Source organism: Wyeomyia smithii, chromosome 3 (assembly GCF_029784165.1).
Source record: "Wyeomyia smithii strain HCP4-BCI-WySm-NY-G18 chromosome 3, ASM2978416v1, whole genome shotgun sequence".
Lineage (NCBI taxonomy): Eukaryota > Metazoa > Arthropoda > Insecta > Diptera > Culicidae > Wyeomyia > Wyeomyia smithii.
In genome coordinates, this window is record NC_073696.1 from 272,887,754 (window position 1) to 272,914,086 (window position 26,333).

General features: G+C 37.5%; 2 protein-coding genes across 8 annotated transcripts in view; one reads left to right on the forward strand and one right to left on the reverse strand.

Annotated features, from left to right (window-relative positions):
* The window catches only part of LOC129732389 (high affinity cGMP-specific 3',5'-cyclic phosphodiesterase 9A), a 446,233-nt gene that overhangs the window by 400,650 nt on the left and 19,250 nt on the right, over window positions 1–26,333 (forward strand). For 5 of the 7 annotated variants that reach the window (XM_055693235.1, XM_055693234.1, XM_055693233.1 and 2 more), the window contains exons 7-11: window positions 10,119–10,270; window positions 12,011–12,118; window positions 20,936–21,062; window positions 21,130–21,425; window positions 21,489–21,813. In XM_055693235.1, coding sequence (XP_055549210.1) covers window positions 10,119–10,270; window positions 12,011–12,118; window positions 20,936–21,062; window positions 21,130–21,425; window positions 21,489–21,813 — 1,008 coding nt within the window. The remainder of the gene's footprint in view (window positions 1–10,118; window positions 10,271–12,010; window positions 12,119–20,935; window positions 21,063–21,129; window positions 21,426–21,488; window positions 21,814–26,333) is intronic. The other 2 variants (XM_055693238.1, XM_055693240.1) reach the window with 2 other exon arrangements.
* On the reverse strand, window positions 9,267–9,830 carry LOC129732395 (uncharacterized). Its single transcript, XM_055693247.1, has 2 exons — window positions 9,674–9,830; window positions 9,267–9,611 (listed from the first exon to the last, which is right to left on the reverse strand). Exons 1-2 carry the CDS (start codon window positions 9,732–9,734, stop codon window positions 9,361–9,363), a joined length of 312 nt encoding a protein of 103 aa, XP_055549222.1. The 5' UTR covers window positions 9,735–9,830; the 3' UTR covers window positions 9,267–9,360.

The following is a 26,333-nucleotide window of genomic DNA, read 5'->3' on the forward strand; positions in this document are numbered from 1 at the left end:
ACTGGCAAAACCAAAGGGTTTAAAGTGATCCAAATGGCCGAACGTCATATACCACTCGACTCAGTTCAACAAGCTGAGCATTTTCTATATATATATGTTTGTATGTAGGTTGCTTTTGAATTTCATTCTAATCGGGTGTTTAGTTCAGAGGTTATGTACTAAGATGTAAATATCACGAACATCATTATCTCAGAAACTACCCAACCGATTTTAACAAAATTGGTATCAAATGAACAGGCTATCACCAAAACCCTTAACTTATAAATTTGGTCATGATTGAACATGTGTTATGTACTAAGATGTAAATATTACGGAACATCGTTATCTCAGAAACTACCCAACTGATTTTAACAAAATTATTATCAAATGAACAGGCTATCACCAAAACCCTTAACTTATAAATTTGGTCATGATTGAACATGTGTTTCAGTTATGTAAATACACATAAATCAGATCAGTACATAAATCAGTTATGTAAAGATACATTTCCCAGCAACTGTTTAAATTCACTCATTTTCGATTTTCACAATATTTTGATTAAATGCAAGGTCTTGTTGCCTCATAGGTTGCTATTGAATTCCATTATAATCGAACTGTAACTCTGTCCGTTATGTACCGAAAATGTAAAAATCACAAAACACAATTATTACCACAGAAACTTCACAACCGATTTGAACATAGTTGGAATCAAACGGTTTGAACGGTTTGTCTTCAGAAACTTTACCCAATAAATTTCATAATGATTAAACATGTGGTTGAGCCACATTAGAAGTTATAAAAAGTAATGTTCTCCGGAGACTTCTTAGCTCATTTACTTTCCTCGGAGATGGCCGAACCGGGGTCAAATAAAAGGTCTGGTTGCCCCACCGGTTCTTAATTGTTTTATTACAGTCAGACTTTTACATTGATCATTATGTATCAAATTGTCAAAATACCGGAAGTCTCTGAACTCAAAGATTGCATACCTTATTCTAATCAAACAGGTTTCATACGAATGGGATATCTCTAAAATCAACAAGTAATTATTCCATACTAATTTATTATGTGGTTCAAAAGATTCAGAATGAAACGAAACCCAAAGATTGTTTAAGCCAAGTGCTTTGAACAAAACCTGTAGCATCATCATCATTTATATTGTATTGATAATGTACTAGTTGAACGTTCTCGGCATTGCTCGGAGTTAGGTTGTTCGAAATTAGAAATCATTTAATTTGTTTTACTACTTCTTCAGCCCAGTCACTTCGAAATCATTATAATTTTCATTTACTTGAAATACAATATCACTTTTCTCGGAACGCAAAGAGTGGAAATTGGGTTGTATCTGGCAGTTTGACGATGTATTTTAAAAGACGAAAGCAGCAGTTTCGAATTTCAAATGAATTCTGAAATTGATTCCCGGCCTTTAACCTCTTATGAGGCAGTGGCAACTAAAGCTTACTGCTTCTCTCATGCACTCGTACTGTTACGCTGCCTGTAGAAATGCATTTTGACATCGAACTACGTTCTACTTTAGTTTATAATATAATTTTTCTCTAATATTTTTCAAAGTAAAGAGGTTAAAATGCGTTGGGTATATGTTGGCAGAATAGGCTACAAGAAGAAGAACTACTTATTTCATACTATCCGATGATTCGTCATTGATTAGTGAATTCTTCGGTGGAAACTATGAGAATTTATTAACGGCTTTTGAAACATTAATTTTTTTAACAAACAGGTATGTTAATTGTCTGTGGCTATTGTATCTGTGACACCCATATATCTTGTTCGTTTCTTGTCAAGATAACTTTTTAACCTTTACTGTGAATTTCAATTCCCCTTACCACAGGTATGCATTAAATCTCGACCTTAATTTAAAAAAAAATTGATTTCTAAGACATTTGGCATCAAAAAAAAATTTTCGATATCGACAGTTTCATGTATCACTATCTGTGCTTTTTCATCGATATTTTTCGTGAAATTTTGACCGCTTCGAGGCACGTGTTCCCCATGTCCGATCGAGCTGGAATTTGGTATGGGGACTATTCGAGAAGACAAAACTTTTGAGCCCTACCGCTAAGCGAAACTCGAAGGTCAATGTTTTTTCATACATCTCATTGGCACTTTCATGAATACTGTATATAATAACCAATTGTTCATCTTGATTTACTGCGTCACTCTAAATTTTATACAGTCATGTTTTATGCCTTAGAGTCGAACATATGAATGAAAAACTGTTTTTAAAAAGCCTTTTTAGAAAAAGTCTTGTAGTTCTGAAATCTCAATTTCTAATGGTTCGAGGTATTCGGCAAAAAGTTTTGTAATGAAATTCTACACAACTTTACAGAAGAAACTATTCGTCTAGCAAGTCACGTTCAATAGTTAGGTATGGAGCCCTTAATAAGGTGAAATTTGTAACTAATTCCATTAAAGCATATGAAAGACAGCAGTAAAAGAAGCAACTTTCTAGAAGATATGGAAAACGTAGGACTTGAAAAAATAGTTTTGCCGTCCGTTTCTCGATTTAGCCGCACTGTGCGGCGTAAATGATGGAATGAAGGAATGTGAAAAAGGGAAAAGACTGCATTGCACAGTTTTTGTAGGTATACAGACGATCGTACATTAGTTTTTCGTTGACTCCTCCTTGCCCTCGTAGTCCTTGTAAAAAGGTGATCATATTTTAATTACCGAGCTAGTTTGAAATATAATAGTTAGAAATCTGTGATTGGGCCATTTTGTAATATAAAACACGGATTAAACCACCAGTTTCATGCAACGACATTACTTGGGAAAACGGTTTAATATTTATTTATTTCGTCGAACAAAAGTAGACTACATATATTTATAACTTACTTACATGCTATATGTTATTTATACTAGTTAAGAAAAATGAGTTTATACATAATTGATTGAAGATTACTTTACCTTATTCGGGTGGAGATCATTACAATAATTACTTTCTATCGATTTGAACTGCGCGTTGAAATGAAATATTGTTGAAATTTAGTTCTCGACATAGAAAAGTGAATGGCTCCGCAGTGTTGGTTATACACTACTTACCTTACCTAACAGGCTAGAGCCGGTGCGGCTCGTGCTGTATCAAGAAGTCGTCTCCATTCTTCTCGGTTCTGGGCTGTATGGCGCCATGCTCCCGGGCGTCTTATCACTCGTAGGTCACTTTCAATCTGATCAAGCCATCGTGTACGCTGTGCTCCTCTGTTTCTGGGGCCGGAGGGGGTTACTGAACAGGGTCGTTTTAACCGGGTTGTCGTCCGGCATCCTTGCGACGTGTTCGGCCCATCGCAATCTGTTAACTTTGATCAGATGTGCAATGGGGGTCTCTCCTAGCAGCGCGTCTACGCCATTCTTCGTCTTCAGTCGTTAAGCTGAACCCGTTTCGTAAAAATCGTACCACTCGTGTCGATGCCCACTCTTCGTATAACACCTTCGAGGGCGATGTTAAAAAGCAAACAGAAGAGTCCATCACCTTGTCTCAATCCTCGGCATGACTCGAGAGAATCCCCGAGACACGCACGTAACACATCACACGGTTCATGGTAGCCTTGATCAGCCGCGTCAGTTTATCCGGGAACATATCCTCGTTTTCGTGCATGATCTGCCATAGCTGTTCTCGATCAACTGTATCATAGGCTGCCTTGAAGTCGATAAAAATGTGATGCGTTGACACGTTGTACTAACGACATTTTTGCAAAATCTGTCGGATTGAAAAAATTTGGTCCGTGGTTGCGCGGGCTCCCATGAAACCCGCCTGGTAGTGCCCCACGAACCTCCTTGTTAAAGGTTTTAAACGTTGGAATAGAACTTGGGAGACTATTTTATATGCTGCGCTGACAAGCGTAATGCCACGATAATTGCAGCACTCCAGCTTGTCGCCCTTATTATAGATGGGGCAGACGACTCCCTCCATCCACTCTTCCGGCAGTTTTTCCTCTTCCCAGATCTTGGAAATGACCCAGTGTAGTGCTCTAGCAAGCGTTACTTTACCATGTTTGTAGAGCTCGCCCGGCAGGCCGTCTTTGTCGGTGGCTTTGTTGTTCTTCAGCCTCCCAATCTCCCGCTGTATTTCGTGGAGATCGGGGGCTAATACCCGGCACTCCCAGGTCCGTTCCAGTTCCGCTTCTGTTTGTTGCATCGCCATTCAGATGTTCAGCGAAGTGCTGCTTCCACCTGTCGACCACCTCACTGTCGTTCGTGATGAGGTTACCTTCCATATCCTTGCAAAAGTCGGCTCGCGGCACATAACTTTACGGGATTGGTTAACCTTTTCGTAGAGCTTTCGCGTCTCATTAGCTGTGAACAGCTCTTCTAGCTCTTCATAATCACGACCCTCTTGCTGGCGCTTTTTACGTCTCAGGATTGTGGTCATGTCGATCCTTGCTCGTCTGTATTTGACCAGGTTCTCTCTCGTCCCTGAGTATCTGAGGGTAGGGTAGTATACTGCCTTTAATCGCATACCAGTTCCATATGGATTTTCATCGTTTTGAGTTAAATATCGGATTCCATCTATTTCTTGCTCTACTATCGATTAAGGAAACAAAAAAGTATGTTTTATTTGAAAAAAGTTAGAAAAAAATGTGAAATAAAATTGTCCCATCTTGAAAATAATCACATATCAGTCCCACCAAATGTTTTTCCTGAGTATGGCCATATTTTTTTTCTAAAATCCATATAATAAATACTTGGTGCTGTTTTTCAAACTTTTTACTGTCAAAAATCATCAAATAATTAATAATTGCAAGGTTATTTCAAATAAATTCAACACAAAAGATAATTTTAAGTAGACACTGAAACTGCAACTTTTTCTGAAAGTTCGTTCCCGAAAGGTTATTGGTTTCGTCAATCAAAGGGATGCCTTGAGCAATGCTGCTTTCTTCTAGAGAGCTTCGTATCAAGGTTACAGAGTCCGTTTCGATAAACAAATGGTCGTGGGTTCGAATCTTAGTAGAATCAGGCCATTTGGTTAACAAAGAACTTTAACATGGGTTCATTCTCAGGCTCTCTACTACATACCCTTCCTTCAAGCTGAATCCTATAGTACCCTTGCTGACTTTCATCCTAACAAGAAAGTCCCTCTTATAATAAAACTGTTCTGAATAACGTAGATTAGTTCTCTTCAGGGAATTGTAATTATGACGCGGTCTTGGCTGGAGGAACGAGGTTTCGATAAGACTCCTTCCTCTTGACAAAAATATAAGTCCTTCTTGTAATAAACCTGACCAGAGGTGAAGCATTGAGTGTCTCTTCAGGGAATTGTGATTGTGACGCGGTGTTGGTAGGAGGAACGAGGTTCGATAAGACTCCTTCCGCTCGACATCACAAGTCCCTCTTAGAATAAACCTGGCCAGAGAGGAACGTTAGGTGTAGCCTCAGTTCAGGGAATTGTAATTTGGCGATATTGGTAGGATAGAAAAGAGGCTCGGCGGTATAGTAGAGCAGTAAGCTTGAAATGAAAGGGTAAACTTTCATACACAAGCACGGATATATAAAAAAAACTAGGAGAAAGGCAAAAAGCGTATCATTCACTTCAATAATCATACTGCCAATAATATGAAGTGTGGAGTACAGAAAACACCTGGGCAATATCACAATAGATCAAAATGTCTCTGGTCGCAGTGATAAGTCCATACAGAGGAAAAAAAATGCGTGGTATGTGGATGGCTCCTTAGTGACCTGACATATGTATAATAAAGTGTATTTTATTGTATGAGGATTTTGGAACGTTCTACAAAATTGAGCATGATATTGATAATTGTAGTGTAGTGTTCAGTAAACAGAAATTTTGAGTCAAGTATGACTCCTAAGACCCTAACTCGTGCACATTTATCTTCTATCTGATCTCCTAAAAAATTATAATATTTGGTATGTTTCTTTTTCCGCCAAATACCATCGAACTACATTTTTTTTACGCTTAGCTGAAGAAGGTTTTTTTGTGTCATCGGCATAAATAAGAGATTTACATGTTTTAGAATAGAGGAAATGTCGTTTACAAATAATATAAATAGCAGAGGGTCCAAGTGAGAGCATTGAGGAACTTCTGAGGTTACCTGAATAGGTTCCGAAAGTCTACCTTTGAATTTGACTGTTTGTTGACGATCTGTCAAGTTCGATTTAATCCACTTAAGTAATTGTGGATGAATTCCTATTTTCCGTAACTTGAGTAATAGCAGGGGTACATCAACGGGATCAAAAGCTTCACTGAAGTCAGTATACAAGCCCAAGTAACAAAACTAGTTTTACGAAAGTTTTATAGCGTTTTTTTGGCTGTATTAACCGCTAAAAAATTTTGATAAAACCAATATTGTTACTTGGGAGGTCACAACATAACTTCCTTTATCCCTTGCGTTCAAAGAGAAGGTAATAAACTCGAGTAAAAAGTTAAGTTAAATGAGAAGCTGCTAGAAAAAAAAAAAAAAAAAACAAGAATAACCCCGCGTGATATGGAAAAGGTCATTCGCAGTGCCCAAAAAATTAACAGAACTTTGGACCTTTGTGACAACACCAAACACTTCTTAGCACCCCAGTCATCTAAGGTTGTAAAACAACGTGGGCCCACGCACGATTTTTAAAATTGTTTGAAAAATAACTCTTTTATTACTATGTATTAGCAACGCTTTGGTGAGTGCCAGAAAAATAATAACTTCCGCAATTGGATAATTTTGAGGTGCTGAAAAGTGCCATTAATGTGACACAACAGTGACACCGGCAAGTTTGTTCAATCTATTGTCATTGCGGATTGTCATTTACCGATTCTATACAATTTATTTTTTCTTCACACACCGCAAGCAAGCAAATTACACATTTTATAAGTGAATACATGTTGCCAGCACCCTCAAAAAAAAAAAAAACTATTAACATTCAGCAAAAAAGATGTAAAAACTATTAACAATCACTAACATTATAGAACATGTTCAGCAGTGCTGCATACATGCTGTATTACAGTGCTTTTGTGGAAGGCTGCAATCAAATAAGTTGGTGTTGCCTCATAGAACCTAACAAACATATTATGTTTGAAACCGCCGCCTGCTTACCGCAGCGCTGCACTGTGGTCCAGAAATGAAAAAATGGTGTTCAAAAGTCATTTTCTCATTTTTACATTTTAGAGCAATACTGTCTTCAGGAAAGTTTTAGAGTAAAAAAAGATCCTTTTTTGGACATCAACAGATCCGTGATTAATCCCCCTACAAGTGAGATAAAAAAAATATTTTCTCTAAAAACCAATATTTTTTATCACTGTTTTTGGCAAAGCTTTCCAAAATAACATAACAAAAAACTTTGCTGAAGACACTAGGTAGCTATTTCTCAATCTTACTGAGCTATCTGATTATGTTCAATGATGTTTAAAAAAAAAGGTTTTTGCCGTTAAAATTCATATTTTATACCACTATACCTCTGATATTCTTACTGAACTTTTAAAACAACATCAGACCTTTATTTTTTATATGTTACAGCAGATTTTATTTGATGATAATTAGGTTTCTTTCAATTTTTCCTGCCAAAAAATTCACTTTTGACAAGTAATTTTCGATTTTCTGCCGTTTCCCAACACATCCCACGGCAAGATTACCACCAATTGAATTGTCCATGTGCTCTGCACACACGGCAGTTAAAATTTCTTGCAGAAATTTGCAGAAACTTATAAAATCATGAAACAAAACAACTTCAACGTGAGTTCATTTAGGTCATGTTGATCAATATCGGATCTTTGTTGCGAAAAACATAGCAAGCTTTGCATTTTTACCTTTTGATGCATCTTTTGAAGTATTATCAATGCATGTAAACAATAACCAATTATTATTGTTGCCTACTAAAGTTGAATTATATGAGCGGTACACCTATTCGGGAATATTTGGCTGAAATTTGAATTTTCAAAAACCACGTGTTTACATACATCGAGTATACTTCAAAAGATGCATCAAAGGTAAAAATGCAAAGCTTGCTTTGTGTTTTGCAACAAAGATCCGCTATTGATCAACATGACTTAAATAAACTCATGTTAAAGGTGTTTTGTTTTCATGATTTTATAGGTTTCTGCAAATTTCTGCAAGAAATTTTACCTGCCGTGTGTGCAGAGCACATGGACAATTCAATTGGTGGTAATCTTGCCGTGGGAAAATTACTTGTCAAAAGTGAATTGAAAGAAACCTAATTATCATCAAATAAAATCTGCTGTAACATATAAAAAATAAAGGTCTGATGTTGTTTTAAAAGTTCAGTAAGAATATCAGAGGTATAGTGGAACAAAATATGAATTTTAAAGGCAAAAACCTTTTTTTTTAAACCATCATTGAACATAATCAGATAGCTCAGTAAGATTGAGAAATAGCTACCTAGTGTCTTCAGCAAAGTTTTTTTTTAATGTTATTTTGGAAAACTTTGCCAAAGACGGCGATAAAAAACATTGATTTTTAGAGAAAATATTTTTTTATCTCACTTGTAGGGGGATTAATCACGGATCTGTTGATGCCCAGAAGGATCTTTTTTTACATTAAAACTCTCCCGAAGACAGTATTGCTCTAAAATGTAACGTTTATGAGAAAATGACTTTTGACCACCTTTTTTTCATTTCTGGACCACAGTGCGCTGTTTGCTGCTGGTCGATCCACTTTCAAGTAAATTATCTTCTTGCAACAGTGCTCGGATAGACATTTACTATTGAACTTGTGCATGCAAGCTTTCATACGTGACTACTGAAAGTTAAACTCCTGGTGGGTGTGTCACTGTACACTCGAGCGACATAACAACAACAACAAATCAGGAAACTCAAATCGTTTGTATATTTCAGTGTCGGCTTTGCTAGGGAAGAAAGCTTGCTTAGTTTCATTTAGTTTGGAACTAAATGTTTCGTTTGATATTTGATCTTGTTTTCAGCTCTGATTAGTCGAAACATCCGTTAAGCAAAGGGCTAGTGCAATAGTAGAATATGAGATGTCACAAAATTAAAATTTTGGTGGAAAAGGAAATGCATTGAAAACTGACTGAGCTAACTTGTAAAGAGTAATTTGATTTTTTTGCAAATTATTCTCAGCGCTTTGTAGAATTATAATCTGTTGACAATTCTCAATCGGTACGGTAATACGGTAATAAAAATTTTCCGGCCTTGAAGGTAGCACAGATTATCTTATTTTGATAATTTTTCTTTTTCTGATTCAATCACGTGGAAGTTTTTGTTAAGCGAAAATATTTCAATATTTGGGCGAATATATGGTATTTCAAGCAGCTTGCAGAAAAAAATCAGCCCGTGTACAAGGGCTATTTATACAACAAAAACGTATGCTGAAATCATTTATTGGTCATAGTTTATACTGATTAACGAACAAGTTTGCTGCTGGAAAATTGAGGTCGGGTGGAGGAAAATGACTAAATTCAACGTTTTCTTGCGGCAGCGGGAGCGGCATCTCCTTCCTCCTTTGGTGCTTCTTCAGGCTCCGCTGCTTCACCGTCTGTGGGAGCATCCTCCGAGTGTTCTTGCCCGCAGTGATGATGGTGTTCGCCATCTTCTTCACTGCTGGAGGAATCTTCCTCCGCCGGCTTCGCTTCCGTACCATCCTGTGGGGCTTCCGTTTCCTCGCGTTTGACTAACTGCAAACTGTCCTCTTTTTGTTGTTGGTGGGGTGCTACAAAAGGAAATGTTAAACAATCATCAATTCATGACGAGAAAATAAAGTAAGGAACTCACCTGCCAGCGTCATCGTAGCCAACAGACAGCAAACAACGAAAGCGAAAAGGGCGATTTTCATTTTTAGGCTGGCCTGGAGAGAATTTGTGTACTACTGTAGTCGGAAGTGAAGCTGAGACTGCAATGTTCGTAACTGATACTGACTGATGCAAGCTGATAGGGGTTTTATAGTGACTCTGATGGCTTCATAGTCACACACAGCGTAACACAGGGTGATGAGTGTAAGATGGTAATCACTCATCCGCAAGTGTATAACGTAAACACGTATTGTTTTTCGGGAGATGAAAGATTGATTATTTTCCGGTAATTGAGAAAAAAAATAGTATTGTTTTGACTACTCAGTGTTCAACGATAAGCGCCGCGGAGAATGAGAATTTAACGGACAGTTCTGCTGACAAGTGATTAACAATTTCAATTATTTTGCGTCTTTTCGCTTTTCTTGCAGATGTACGCCATCACTTGGCACACGAATCTGGTGCAGAGGTTGGGCGAGTTGGAGGTGCTGATTCTGCTGGTTTCCTGCATCTGTCATGATTTGGATCATCCCGGGTACAATAACATCTACCAAATTAACGCACGAACCGAGCTGGCACTAAGGTAAGCTATTTGAGCCCGTTATCCGTCACAGCCAATTAATTTTTTAGTTTTACCGGGAAGGTGATGAATTACCGCGCGCTCCCTTTTTCATTAATTATAGGTGTGAATGCGCACAAAGTAAGTTCTCACAGCTTCGCAAATTTGACAATATCATCAAATAAAGCCGGTTGCCAGGGTCCAACATCAAAGGACTGTGCGGGGCTGCAATATCACAAAATTACGAGGCAGCAGAGCGTGAAAAACGAGAACACCTGACTTGCGTGTCATTGCTTTTTCGCACACCCTCCCTTAGCTTTTCGAGTTTTTTTTTCTGACTGGATTTGAGACAACCCTTGGATGGGTAGTGTTTTGTATCCGAACAACATGTATTGGAGAAGCCATTCCTCCTGACGCAGGTCATGAAACCCAATCCCACGGATCACATATAGCAGCAGCAGCAGCAGCATCAATCGGAGCCATGGCAGGCTTCCAAAACACGCACGATCTTAGTAGGAAGCTAGCTTGTTATAGGCATTTCGATGCCAACATCCCTCTGCCTACGCGGCAATCGGCTAGAGATAAACTGCTGGTTTTTTTTTGCGAAATGCTGCTTAACTATTGTACTTTAAGGTACTTTAACTGCATTCGGAATTTCATTAGTTTTTACGCACATAACTTCAGGTAAAATCTATTATGACATAAAATACAATGTCATTGAAAGGCAAAAACCTGCACTTTAAATGATGCTTCTAAATTATAAAATGATACAAATAAAATACACCACCCACTTTTTTTCATTGGTTATTCAATCTATAAAAAACAATTTTTAATATTTACTGTAAAATTAATTTCTGGGCTTGTCTGTATTCCTGGAATAAAAATTCCCAGTAATCGCGTTGCATTTAAACTTGTTATACGGGGAATTCATGGTTTCTTGGAATTGAATTTATGAATAACGGGATTTCCTGGGAACGCCCGTGCAATGGGGGGATTGTTGCAGTTAAGAACTGTCAATAGCAGTAACTTTTGAGACAAGCGAAAGCTTAAAATATTAATAAATAAACCTCGTAATTGGCCGAAGCAAATGCAGCTACGAGCGCACCCAACCCGACTAACCGAGAGTAACGTAAAATTTATTCATGACTGATTGCTGCCAAATAAATTACAAACTCGTATACATGAAATGTAATTTGTTTATCGGCAATACATGCACCCAACTTTGTCCGCTTGCTTTCGCGAAAAGCTGCCCGCGACTGGAAGCGATAAATTCGGCATAATTTCACAGCCACGCTAGACCACACGTTTCAGTCGTGGTCGCGGTCGCCATATAATAACCACAATTGACGTATAAAATATTGCACTGATTGCACCAGCAGCATCAGTTGACATAAATGGAACAGGGAAAGCGCGGGAGCGCTCATTCACATTTATTGCTCTCCCGATGGTTTAGAGGGATTTCACACTAACAACATCAGGGTTTGCTGTAATCTACCTAATACTGCGACAAAGACACCAAAGTTCTACTAAAATCTGAGGGGTTATTGGGTGAACTGGCATGAAATCCCTCATTATCCGCATCACGATAGTCTGATCACGTTCGCCGCACAATAAAGAGGGAGCGCGGGAGGATCATAGCCTGGGCTCAATTTGCTGTACCTTTCAATCCGTTTTGTTGCTCTAAAACTACATTCGAACCGCAAATTTAATAGCAAATTCGTAAATTGAATCTGAACCTTTTTTACTATTGCTTTTTCGTTTTAGATACAATGACATATCTCCTCTGGAGAATCATCACTGTTCGATTGCGTTTCGGCTGCTGGAGCATCCCGATTGTAACATTTTCCGCAACATGAACAAGGACTTGTACAAGTAGGTGAAACGTGCTTTGCGATAAAAATGAAACTGAACGAATTGTCCTACATGCTGAGTTTCCTACGCGACTGGGAAAAATGATGCCGACCTTGTAGCGAAAGTAATGAATGTCCGAATCCGACCCGGGGCGACTCCTGACTTCATGGAATATGAATCAATTTGAGCGCTCCACTGGCGGAGGATTCGTTCGGAGGAGGTCGTTGGAATTTTTTCCGAGGCAATAACCGTTGAACCGGATGAACTCTCGTACCCACCACAACCGATCGCCTAGCGGTCAGGTCGAGAGGCTGCAGCCTGATTAAGTTGTCCGCCGTCGCAATGGGAAATTTATCGCTCTCGCGGTTAAGGTCTCGTACGTTCATTATTTTCAGGTGTTTGATTGCTTATGCATGCACGGAACCAGCAGCAGCCACCGCCGCCGCTGCCAGCGGAGCCAGACTTGCGGCATGCAGATAATTGAGCCACTCGGGGCGGTTATGTTGCGCATTAACATACGCGTACAGGTTGAAGCGTACCGTGTGGTGTAAATCGCATCTTGTCGGAGCTCAAGAGTTAATTGATTTTCTTTTCTGTACATACTCTGACTCAGGGGGAGCTATTTTACTCTGTATGACTCTTGCCAGCGATACTGTTTTCCGCTGCAGGCAACTTAATCTATCTGCGAAATCTGATGTAAAGACAGTGGATACAAATAAGTTGTTTTTAATTGATGTGGCGCTTAAATTCCTCTGCGTCAGGGTTGTAGCTTGGTTGGAGTCGAGTCGAGTGACATCAACCGAAAAATAACTGAGTTTGTAGACGTTTTACTGCAGTCGAAATCAAACTAATACCAGTGCGGAACGTGCATTTGTTTAACCTGCTCGTAAAACAGGTAATAAAAGTTTTGCCTTTTGAACCTTGAGAGCATACAAAAAATAAATGAACTTACCCTAAAATAAATTTGTTCATCTATTTTTTGTAGTATTAGGTTTATGTCTGTATATTATTTTTGGTGCTGAATTATTCCAGTTATGAACCAGAATAATAATTTCAAAAAAGGATCTCGTTATTCTTTTGCTTCGTAGGATTTAATTTATTTTTACAGTCTTCATATTGTTCGGTTTTCTAACGCCTTCCAATAATACAAGTATTTTTTACTTTCACAATGGTAAACAACCCATTCATATATACATTAGTGATTCTATTGTGGTGTCATAAAACTTTAGTTGTGTTAATGTTGAAGTTCGTTTTGTCGCCTGTGAACAACTGCACCAACGGTAAGAGAGGAAAATTTTCTTCATCTTGTCGTAACGGGTGATGAAAAATGGATTCGAATATACATACTGCAAAGATGTTTTTGTTTATTTGGTGGGAGTAGTTCGGTGTTATTTATTGTGAGCTTTGTGAACTGTTGAAATCGAACGAAACCTCTACTGGGGTGTATCGACTTCAATTATAGCGAATAAGCTGAGCACTGCCCGAAAAACGGCAACGATACCAGGAAAAGCACGAAAAAGTGATTTTACTGCATGACAACGCTCGGTCTCGTACTGTCAAAGTCGAGAACTTGGTTGCACATGAAATATAATTTTCCTTTTAATATTTGTTTAGGTGTTTTGTTTGTAATTTAATTCAAGTTTGTTAGTTTCCCTAATTTTCGATTTTTTATCACTTTTGCAGGTTGCAATTTTTTGTATTGTATTTCATTGTCATTTCCATATAACTTTGATTTTTTAGCAATCTTTTTCATTTGTTTTTTTTTTTGTTTCATTGTTTTACATCAATTTCGGAAGTGCTTATCTTAGTGCTTATCTAATTATTCATCGTTCTATCGGTTTGTCATTTTTTTCATTTGAAATTTGTTATTCGTTCTATGACTCACCGATATTTTTGTATGATTTTAGCTTAACTCTTGAATTCCCAATCCAATTTCCATCATTCTTGACTTACGAGATTTTTTTTACAAAGATTTAAGATATGTTCAGAGGAAAGAGGTGTACTCACCTAAGAAAAAGGAGGTCTAAACTTAAATTTTGTAAAAAAATATAGAAATATTCCCTTCATTGATGTTTCTAGAACTTGTAAAAGATACTCTCTAACTATTATGTGGTGGGGGAAGTTATGGGGAAAAAGAGAAGGAATAAAGGAGAAAGGAAGAAAGAGTAAGAGTAAAAAGAGATAGAATAAAGTGTGAAAGAGAGAGTTTTGTTTTCTTCAATCTAAAGAGAGAGTTAGAATAAATAAAAAAGAGAGAGAAAGAAAGAGCGTGAATAAAGAGAGAGATAATAAAGTGAGGAAGAGAAAGAGAGAGAGAGACTATAAAGAGAGAAAGAGATACTGAGCCAAAGCAAAGAAAGACAAAGAGAAAGCAACGACAGAGAGGACGAGGAGAAAAATAGAGAGAAAACAGAAAGAGAGAGAGAGAGAAGACAAAGAAAGAGACAGAGAGAAGACACAGTGAGAGAGAGAGAGAGAGAGATGACAAAGAGTGAGAGAGATAATAGAGAGAATATAAAGAGAGATCACAGAAAGAGAGAGAGAGAGAGAGAGATAACGGAGAGAGAGAGAGACAACGAACAGAAACAGAAACAGAGAGAAATAACCGACAGAGGGGGAGATAACAGAGATAAACAATAGAAAGAGAGAGATAACAGAGAGAAATAATAAAGAGAGAGAGATAACAGAGAGAGAGAGAGAGATAACAGAGAGAGAGAGAGATAACAGAGAGAGAGAGATAACAGAGAGAGAGAGATAACAGAATGAGAGATAACAGAGAGAGAGAGATAACAAAGATCGATAACAGAGAGAGAGAGAGATAACAGAGAGAAATAGAAAGATAACAGAGAGAGAGATAAGAGGGAGAGAGAGATAAGAAGAAGAGAGATAAGAAGACGAGAGATAAGAGGAAGAGAGATAAGAGGAAGAGAGATAAGAGAGAGAGATAAGAGAGAGAGATAAGAGAGAGAGATAAGGGAGAAAGAGATATAAGAGAGAGAGAGAGAGATAAGAGAGAGAGAGATAAGAGAGTGAGAGATAAGAGGGAGAGAGAGAAAGATAAGAGTAGGAGAGGAAAAGATAAGAGAGAGAGAGATAGAGAGAAAGAGACAAGTGAGAGAAAGATAGGAGAGAGAGAGAAAGATAAGAGAGAGGGAAAGATAAGAGAGAGAGAAAAATAAGAGAGAAAGAGAAAGATAAAAGAGAGAGAAAAATAAGAGAGAGAAATATAAAAGAGAGAGAAAGATAAGAGAGAGAGAAAGATAAGAGAGAGAGAGAGAGAGAGAGAGAGAAAAAGATAAGAGAGAGGGATAAAGATAAGTGAGAGAGAGAAAGATAAAAGAGAGAGAGAAAGATAAGAGAGTGATAAGAAAGAGAGATATAAGAGAGAGAGATAGAGAGAGAAAGAGAGATAAGAGAGAAAAAGAGATAAGAAAGAGAGATAAGAGAGAGAGAGAGGGAGATAACAGAGAGACAACAGAGAGATAACAGAGTGATAACAGAGAAAGATAACAGAGTGAGATAACAGAAAGATAGAGAGAAAGATAAGAGCGATAGAAAGATAGAGAACAGAGCGATAAAACACAGAGAGAGAACAAAAGGAGAGAACAGAGAAAGAAAGAGCAGAAAAATATTGAGAACAGAGAGGGAGAGAGGAAACAGAGAGAGAGAACAGTGAGAGAGATAAAATAAAGTGGAAGAGAGGAAACCGAGTGAGAGAGAGAACAGAGTGAGGGAGAGAAAACAGAGTGAGGAAGAGAAAACAGAGAGAGAGAGAGAGAGATAACGAAGAGAGAGAGAGACAACAAACAGAAACAGAAACAGAGAGAAATAACCGACAGAGGGGGAGATAACAGAGAGAAACAATAGAGAGAGAGAGATAACAGAGAGAAATAATAAAGAGAGAGAGTTAACAGAGAGAGATAACAGAGAGAGAGAGAGAGATAACAGAGAGAGAGAGATAACAAAATGAGAGATAACAGAGAGAGAGATAACAAAGATCGATAACAGAGAGAGAGAGAGAGAGAGAGAGAGATAACAAAATGAGAGATAACAGAGAGAGAGAGATAACAAAGATCGATAACAGAGAGATAGAGAGAGAGATAACAGAGAGAGAGAGATAACAGAGAGAGAGATAACAGAGAGAGAGATAACAGAGGGAAATAGAAAAGTAACAGAGAGAGAGATAAGAGGGAGAGAGAGATAAGAAGAAGAGAGATAAGAAGAAGAGAAATAAGAGGAAGAGAGATAAGAGAGAGAGAGATAAGAGAGATATAAGGGAGAGAGATATAAGAGAGAGAGAGATAAGAGAGTGAGAGATAAGAGGGAGAGAGAGAAAGATAAGAATAGGAGAGAAAAAGATAAGAGAGAGAGATAGAGAGAAAAAGATAAGAGAGAGAAAGATAGGAGAGAGAGAGAGAAAGATAAGAGAGAGGGAAAGATAAGAGAGAGAGAAAGAGAAAGATGAAAGAGAGAGAAAAATAAGAGAGAGATATATAAAAGAGAGAGAAAGATAAGAGATAGAAAGATTAGAGAGAGAGAAAAAGATAAGAGAGAGGGATAAAGATAAGTGAGAGAGAAAGAAAGATAAAAGAGAGAGAAAGATAAGAGAGAAAGAAAGATAAGAGAGAGAGAAAGATAAGAGTGTGATAAGAAAGAGAGATAAGAGAGAGAGAGAGAGAGAGAGAGAGAGAGAGAGAGAGAGAAGAGATTAGAGAGAAAGAGAGATAAGAAAGAGAGATAAGAGAGAGAGAGGGAGATAACAGAGAGACAACAGAGAGATAACAGAGTGATAACAGAGAAAGATAACAGATTGAGATAACAGAAAGATAGAGAGAAAGATAAGAGAGAGAGAACATAGAGAACAAAGCGATAAAACACAGAGAGAGAGAGAACAAAAGGAGAGAACAGAGAAAGAAAGAGCAGAAAAATATTGAGAACAGAGAGGGAGAGAGGAAACAGAAAGAGCAAACAGAGAGAGAGAACAGTGAGAGAGATAAAATAAAGTGGAAGAGAGGAAACCGAGTGAGAGAGAGAACAGAGTGAGGGAGAGAAAACAGAGTGAGGGAGAGAAAACAGACAGAGAGAGAGAGAGAGAGAGAGAGAGAGAGAAAGAGAGAGAGAACAGAGAGAGGGAACAGAGAGAGAAAACAGAGAGAGCAGGCCGAGAGAGAGAACAGAAGGAGAACAGAGAGAGAACAGAGAGAGAAAAGAGAGAGAGAGGACAGAAAGAAAGAGAGAAAGAAATAACAAAGAGAGATACAGATTGAGATAACAGAAAAATAGAGAGAAAGAAAAGAGAGGAAGAGAGAACAAAGAGAGAACAGAAAGAACAGAGAGAGGACAGAGAGAGGACAGAGAAAGAACAAAGTGAAGCAGAGAGAGAACAAAGTGAAGCAGAAAGAGAACAGAGAGAGAACAAAAGGAGAGAACAGAGAAAGAAAGAACAGAAAAAGAGAGAGAACAGAAAGAGAAAACAGAGAGAGAGAGAACAGAGAGAAAGAGAGAGAGCAGATAGAGGGAAAATCTGGTAGAAATAAAAAGAACAGAGAGATAAAGAGAAAGCACAGAGAGACAAAGAGAACGAAGGAAGAGAACAGAGAGAACACTGACAGATAGAATTACAGAGAGAACTGAGAAAGAGAGAGAGAGAACTAGAGAGAGAGAGGAAGCAAGAGAAAGCAGAGACGGAAAAGAGAGAGAAAGAGAGAAGAAGAGAGAGTAGGAGAGAGAGAGAGAGAAGGAGAGAAAGAGAGCAGAAAAAGAATTAGAGAGAAAACAGAGAGAGAAAAAAAGAGAGAACAGACAGAGAAAAGAGAGAAAGGAGAGAGAGAGAGAGAGAAAAAAGAAGGAGAGAGATGAAGGGAGGAGAGAGAGGAGAAAGAGAGAGAGAGAGAGAGAGGAGAAAAAGAGAGAGTGGAGAAAGAGAGAGACGAGAAAGAGAGAGAGGAGAAAGAGAGAGAGGATAATGAGAGAGAGGATAAAGAGAGAGAGAGGAGAAAGAGAGAGAGGAGAGAGAGAGAGAGGAGAGAGAGAGAGAGGAGAGAGAGAGGAGAGAGAGAAGGAGGAGAAAAGCGCGATAGAAATTTGTAAGGAGAAAAGAAAAAAACCTAAGAAGAAAATGAAGTGACTAGGAATCAGAAATCGGAGAAACAGTCAGTAAAAAAAGAGAGAGAATTTGTTAGAGATAATATGGAAATGATGGAGTCATCGGTTCTTATAGAAGATAGAAAAAATTACAGAGAAGTTTAAAAGTACTTTTCTGTGTATGTTTTTGTGGAAGGAAAAGTTCTTCACAACAGCTAAAAAAATGTACCGAAGTAAAATTTATTACAATACGTGTTTATACGGCAGAGTGGATTATTTCACTGAAAACCAGGGGCAGCAAGTTTAGCAGGGGCTCCCTGAGGTAAAACGCACCAGTTAATGAAATGACACCCAACACAAAGTGGAAGATTTTGTTACTTTTGAGCAATATTTTATTACTTTTTGTGTCTTTTTCAGTCTCCTATATGATAATAGTTTTGTAATTACATACTGTATGACGGAGCAAAAATATTTCCGGCAGACCTTGTCATATTTTTTGCTCTACTCCGTATGTGTATGACGAACAAATTAATACAAGCACACCGAATGAATTGGGGATTATGGAAACTAATAACAAGTGCGAAATATGCGGCAGTATGTATTGTTTGTTGACTGGAGATGAACATTATTACTTTTTAGGTAATAAATTTAATATTAAAAGGAACATTTTTTTTTTGTTCACACAACATTTTTTTGACGCGGCACAATACAAATTAATGTTTTACGGGACCAATTATATTTAATATCTTATAAGCTGAAGGCAAATTTTTTATCCTCGCTGCCGACTACGAGCTGAAACTAAATCTAATACCAAAACTAACATGTTTTTTTTTTATCAGAGATTCTTTGGTGTTAAATGGGCACCTTGATGCTCTTGAAATAGCTATAAACATGCAGCATGTGTGGCAAGTTTCGCTGAGCGAGGATATCACGAACTGGCTCATAAGGTTATAAACCTCGGGCCCTGAGGGCATCCAAAAGTAGAGATCTGGCACCACGGAATTCAGCAATTTGATTGCATCTAGCACCGATCATAGCTGTTCAACGGTCCATCACCACTGATTGTGTTTCTGGACATTGCTGGAAACGATATGAAATGAAAGCAAAAAAAAGTTTACAAAGAGTTTTTTTGCCCCGAGCTACGGCGAGCGTTATACCCCGAACGTAACAATAAAATGTTTCTGATAACATTGAAACTTACCGAAATTTTATCAGAAATATGTTATGTTATGACAGGGTGTGTATAGAAAACATAGATTCAAATATTGAAATGTTTGTTTTAATGGTACTGGTGCTTGAGGTATCACCCCTATAGGGGAATAGGGTATAAAAAAAAACACTTGTTAGTAGTTTTTTTCGATTTGTATAGATGTTTTGAATTACATTTAGTATCTTTTTCCAATTTGTTTTTTTTTCTTTTCGTTAAAATCAAAACTTTTTTTTCAAGTTTTTTCCCTCTGTTTTTTATTTATATTTATTTCCTTTTCAGTTTTTTTTTAATTTTTTCTATATATATTTTTTCGTACAACCTTACCCCCTTTTTTTTCAAAATTTGTTCCGAACTGTTTGATCCCTCATATTCATCGATTTTTTTCAGTTCAATCACTTTTCGATCAATGTTTGTGCTAATCTATTTATTTTCATGTTTTATTGTCCATTATTTTTTTATTACTTCATTCTCTCGATATTTTTATCAGTTCCAAGTTCGACATTTTTGTCGAATAAGGTTCTATAGAATTTCTTATTTTAATGAATGTAGTTAGAGTAAACAGTGTTTTAATTTTCACTATCAGTTTATCTGTTTCATCATGTTTTACTTTGTACTACTGTACTACGTTATTATTTGATTTTTTTAATTTATGTGCTTAAATTAAGTGCTTTCTGTGCTAACTTTATGTCAGTTTTGATGATTTTATTTTGCATTCATATATAATTTTTCCGTGTATTTTAGGGCTGGCATTTGCAGTTTGATTATAAGTCATTTTTCATTTTATTCTTATTTTCTATTCTAAGTTACATTATATTTCCCTTAGTATCTGATGGTTAATTTTTGATGAATTTTTTTAAATTCTGAACAATCAGCCACTTTACATTGCATATTCACATAAATATTAAAGGTTATGTTTTGCATGGCTTAAAATTTACAGCCTTTTCCAAAGAATATTGCAACTCATATTGATCTTCCAACCAGAAGGCACTTGCCAAGCACTGTTGCCACAGTAGGATGCATACCACCCGCCTCTTCGGCACTGTTTGCAGAAACTCTCGGCCGGATCAACAATCATCGAGCGCACAGCAGCTGGTGCTGGTGCCGGTGATAAATAACCCCTCAACCTCCCCGTTAGATACCAAGTGGAAACCGACGCTGGCGCCATCGCCCCGCGAACAGGGCGGACAGTCGGATGCCACTGGAAGTGCGCGCTCCCCTTTTCGGTTGCATCCCTATTGAATGTTTGTCCGGTCGGTCGCCGAGCCAGTAACTGCCCAGCTGGCTTCGCACGGTTTCAATTAATTTCACTTCAAATGCCTTCACTTCTGTTACGGTGCTATTTACACTTTCGATTGACATGCACAAACAGCAATTTCCCCCGCATTGAACATGTTGTTTATTGGCTCCGGTGAAACGTAATTGCGAGGCCTGGAATTACCAGCATGACGGACAATTAAAGTATTTAGTTTCAGTGTGCTCGCAAAGTTCAGTTTTACGGATGGAAACGGTCATTAATTTTATTTATTTACCGTACCGCGTCGCAGGGACGTCCGTGAGGGTATTATTCGATGCATTCTGGCTACGGATATGGCCAGACATAACGAGATCCTGACGCAGTTCCAAGAGGCTACTCCAAACTTTGACTATAACAATAAGGTTCACACTAATCTGGTAAAGCTGCTTTTAAAGTTTATGTCGTTTAGTTAACTTTAGTCGGATTGTCTTTCGTTGCTTTTAGCTGTGTATGGTGCTTATCAAGGTGGCGGACATTTCGAACGAGGCTCGACCGATGGACGTGGCTGAGCCTTGGTTGGACAGGCTGCTGCAGGAGTTTTTCGCTCAAAGTGCTGCCGAAAAGTCGGAGGGTCTACCGGTGACTCCTTTCATGGACCCGGATAAGGTCAGTAAACCGGGCAGCCAGGTTCGGTTTATTGGTTTGGTGCTGTTGCCCCTGTTCGAGGCACTGGGCGAGTTGCTACCGGAATTGACCGATTTGATTATCACTCCCGTTCGGGTGGCGCTGGACTATTACAAGTATGTTAGCGGTGGCTTTTAAGAGTTGTTGTAAAGGTGATTCAATATTTCTTTTTTTTTAAGGAAATTAAACGACGCTGCCAGTCGAACGCGGCGCTCGATTGCCGAGGCGGAGCAACTATCGGAGAACAGCACGGGCACGACGGGAACCGGTACGGCCGGTACGGGGGGAAGCAGTGTGGGCGGTGGCACCGGAACCGGATCCGCCAGTTCGCCGCAGTTGCCGCGCTCGCAGAGTGGAATTAGCATGAAATCGAGACGTAGTATTCCCTCGCATAAGTCGACCTCTAGAGCATCTATTGACGAGACTATCTTAATTACAGCCGAGCTACACGACCTTCCCGAGGGCAGTGAGAGCGGTGACTCGGAGACGGCCACCGAAGTGGATGTGAGTATCTGGGGTGATACTGGGGCGGGTTTTTGTTGCGTTTCAATATGTGTTTTATTGATTGGTATTGTTTAGACTTGTTTCTTTCTAGCGTTAATTTTTTTTCACTTCGAAAGCATTACTGTCAATTTCTTATTTTTTTTATAAGAATAAAAGACGATTTTCTAGAAAATTTGGTCACACAAAAAAATTAAAGATGTTTCAAGTTAAAAAAAAATTTTCACATATAATGTCGAAAGTCTTTACAATTTGATAATTCTCTCAATATTAAAATAGATTTGAGCACTCAAAAACGGTTAATTGCGTACTATTTTGTTTTAGGATCAAGATTTATTAGGTGTTGAGATGATTTTTAATTAGTTTCCCTTAGTATTCATGATTCATGAATCATGAGGGTTATTAATTCAAATAATTGTTATAAGTTGTTCATCAAACAATGTCAACCAGAATACAACAACTGGATGGTGTGTAACAACGTATGAATTGTGCGAAATTAGCGAAGTTTTTGAATAACTTTGGAACGTATAATTATACTTCCTTTTGATGCTTTGGTGTGCTAAAAATACTAAACTGACATAATGTTGACAAATTTTGATTGATTTTGCTCTGAAGAAAAGTTCAAAGGTTTTCAAAAGAATATCATGAGTTATGTTTGTCATAACAAATTTGCAGTCAAACCAGTTTTTGTATGAGTTTCAATTTGTGAGATTTTTTCAATGATGATTGTTTTGTGCGGTATGAGTAAAAGAAATATACACTAAAGGGGGATACGTGCCGCGTAAAAAGAAACCGCGTAAATTTCGGAATCCGCGTAAAAAAAACCGCGTAAATTCCGGAATCCGCGTAAAAAAGCCGCGTAAAAAAACGCGTAAAAGCGACCTTAGTGTACAGTAAATTTTTTTTACGATTTTATTTTACACGTTTTTTTTACGACGATTTTCAATCGTCAAATTGTTACAAAAGCTGTTTTTTCACTTGTTTCTAACGATAATTGTGGTTATTATACTGTTCTCTATGCTACCTCATTTTGTTAGAGGGCTGATACGTTAGTAACAAAGGTTGATATGGGTTTGATACTAGTAGAAACAAATTTTGTTATAATTTCTGTTGTTTTAACACCTAACGGAATCCAATTGATAACACAACCTGAATAGGTTTTTCTCATAACAAACTAATAGGGTAGATGATCCAATAGTTGTGGTAGCACCAATAGTTGTGGCATCGCTTTTAAATTCATCGTTTAAACTAATGAGCACCGAATTGCTTATGCTACATGTTGAAGAAATGATAGATTGAACATAAGTACATATGTTACTACAACAATATATACTGAAAATATCCAAATTACTGAAGAATACTGTATTTTTCAGAAACTTACCCGGAAGGCACCACTCCCAAGTAACAATTGAAATGCCTGCGGGATTTGTTACTTTCTTATAGTTATTTTATGTTGTCAGTCATAAAATGAAGTGTACAGTTATTCTATAAAACCGATTAATGCCTTAAGAACAAAACTAGATTTCTTTAGCATTAACGTCAGATTTCGGAGGGTACTGTAGACTTCCTTAAAACTAGTAACAAAAACTACAACATAATTTCCATCTGAGATTTATATTGGATTTCGCGAAGCCCGTCGTGAGCCTTCAAGTAGATTAAAAGTAAATATTTTTAAATCTTTTTGAAAACTGTTATTCCTGCGAAAAACTGAGATTTTAAGATGATGGTTATGTTAACAGAAGTAATAGCTACTGAAATTTGTGATCAATTGACAGGAACGGTAAAATGATTGCTTCGAGAAGAACATAAGCGGATTAAAAGATGTTTAAACTAACGGTACCAATCATTGTTTCATCTATTCCAAATATGAAATATACTCGAGTCAGAAATTTCACGTTAAAGCAAATTTTTTGGGAATATTTTCGGGGATTGAAGTGTAGACTTTTAGAGACAGTACAAAACGTTATAACGTTTAAAGGTTAATTTTATTTTCTCTGTATATCAAATGAAAAATCAGAACATAAAAAATATCTTTTCCTAAAATACAAAGTCAAAGAACACAAAATCAAATTTTGAAATCAGAGCAAATACATGTATTAACTGGTATGGTTTTCATTTTTCCTCATGACGAACTTTGTATTTTAAGTTTCTTGGGCGGTTCTTGTGTTTAGATACTGTTTTGGACAACAGTCGTTGCTTGCTGTTTTTGAGCACACGTTCAAAAAACTCGTCGCATTTAATTGCCGTAAAGCTATTATCAGCTTGCAAAATAAGCTTCAAAAACAGGCAGCGAATATTCTTGTACATCACGAATGGAACTTTCAACTGTCGATCAGACTCTCCATTCAGCATTTCTGCTTCGTTATTATCTCGTGATATACCTGTCCAAGTACAAGTTGTCAGAAACTGTCGAGTTATAAAGTTGTCGATGAGACGATAGCAACAGTCTATACCATTCTCTCTACCACTTATACCACAAATGTGGCTCAGAGCTGTTATGTATTTAGCCACTACTGCCTGATCCTTCAAATTTTGCTCAAGTTCATCTAATATATTCAATGAGTCAATTGACAATAGCAAATCTTCGGGTTGTACTTCAGTTGCCTTTTTACGAGTGAACATATCAATTTGTGAAACCCTCTCGTTGAGATAATCCATGTTTGTCTTTATGTGAGCAAGACAAGAAATAATTTTTGTCAAATTTTCCATAATATGAGCTTGATTGGTTGCAACTGTTTCCACTGATAGCGACTTGAGATGATTATCTTGAATGGACTCCGCTAAGAGTGTATCGCCTCCAGATAACTGGTCTAACTGTGGAATAAACACAACATTTTGGATGTGTTCATCTGTCAGTTGCAGTTCTGTAGCCTAAAATGAAACTGGCGTTTATGTCCTGTAATGTATTTTTGTTTGACTTACCACGGTATTTTCGACAATATCCTCTACGGACTCGATTCTTCCCGGTAGTGTTACAAACTCGTTGAAATTTATTGGTTCTCGCTTCGTTATGTTCAGGTTCGATGCAATGTTCTTGGGTATTTTCTTAGCAGCAGGAACTGTAATCGTCATTTCCGTCTCAGTGTCCGAAAGTGCCTCCATTTTGTTGAGTTCAGATTCAGCCTCTGCCCTTGAACGGCAAACCCGTTTTTTGATGCATTGCATCGTTTGCCACTTCGAAGTAGGATGTGAATTTTCGTCTCGCAGCAATTTTGCAACACCTGTTGTTTTCGGCCACCATAAGACACCATCTCTTTCCCAGGCGGAAGGTACAATGCTGAGGCATAGGTTTCCTTCTTCGCATGTTTAAATAATTTTGAAAGGCATTCTAAAATGTAAATGCTGTCAATACAAAATTAATTATATCGAACAACATACTTACTTGTGCAAAATCCTCCCGCATTCGTCAACGTGTTGTCAAGAAAAATAACTGTTCATTCAGCAGAGTTGCCAGGTTTCTTCAGGGAACTAGGCTGTTACCAGATATAGAAATTATAAATGTCTGTTTCTGCTTTCGCCGGAGTTTCACAGATAATAACGAAAAAAAATATATATATTGATTACAGACGTTCTAAGATAGTATTGGTTTTTTGAAATGGATTCATTTTACGCACCACATTTGTACCGGCATTACAGCTTTAGTGAAATACCGATAAACTTGACTAACCGGCAACTCCAGTTTACATTGAGATGCTTGTACACAGCAGTCGGCGCTTGATAAAGTTTCGGGGTTTTAAAACGAACTAGCAACTTCCTTTATAAAATTTCCAAGTTTGAATGTGAACTAATAAATTCCTTGAAACAGCTGCTGGTTTTGATATGACATAAAGTAACATAAAACAGGAAATAAAATTATATCAAGACATTTTGAGAATGTGACAGGTTGCAACTAATTAACATATGCCTGGAAGAATAAACCTCTGGAAATTTTAAAATTGTTTCTTTAGTACCCTAAGCACAGACGCTTATGATCAGTTTTGAATTGAGTAATGACTTTTGTTATTGATTAAACCTATTTAACATCTTTTCTTCAGCAAATTATAAATTATTTCAAATGGTAAACTATTAATTGCATTTATAGGGGCCGTAAGTTTATGTTTCTATTACATCTATATGCACATGTATATAGATAGCGTTGCATAGGATGTTCGTCTTTTACTATATTGCCGATTCCGAAACTCTAATAAAGGCGTACATTTTACAGAATACAACAGATCGTGGATGAGTTCAGTACTGAATAAACATTGATTTTCTACAGAATTTCAGCGGCGAGTAGCATCCACGATAAAATTCGTGGACGGTTTCACCAAAAATTTTTCACGGCATGTGTTTTACCTGCACGAAAACGATTTTAAGGACAATAACATATTCAATAGTCAGTTAATATGGAAACACAACGATTTACACAATTCTTTTTTCGCGACGTCGGAAAATTTTCATCGAAAAATATAACCAAGATAAAAATTAATGCATTACACTTAATTAGGAAAATATATCGCAGTTAAAATTCCGAAGCCATTGAA

What these genes read in the sequence shown, in the direction of transcription:
- LOC129732395 (XM_055693247.1), bottom strand. Translation starts at nt 9,734, where the DNA reads ATGAAAATCGCCCTTTTCGCTTTCGTTGTTTGCTGTCTGTTGGCTACG. An exon ending in GGCTACGATGACGCTGGCAG is followed by an intron (nt 9,612 to 9,673) that starts GTGAGTTCCTTA and finishes TTCCTTTTGTAG; the next exon opens with CACCCCACCAACAACAAAAA.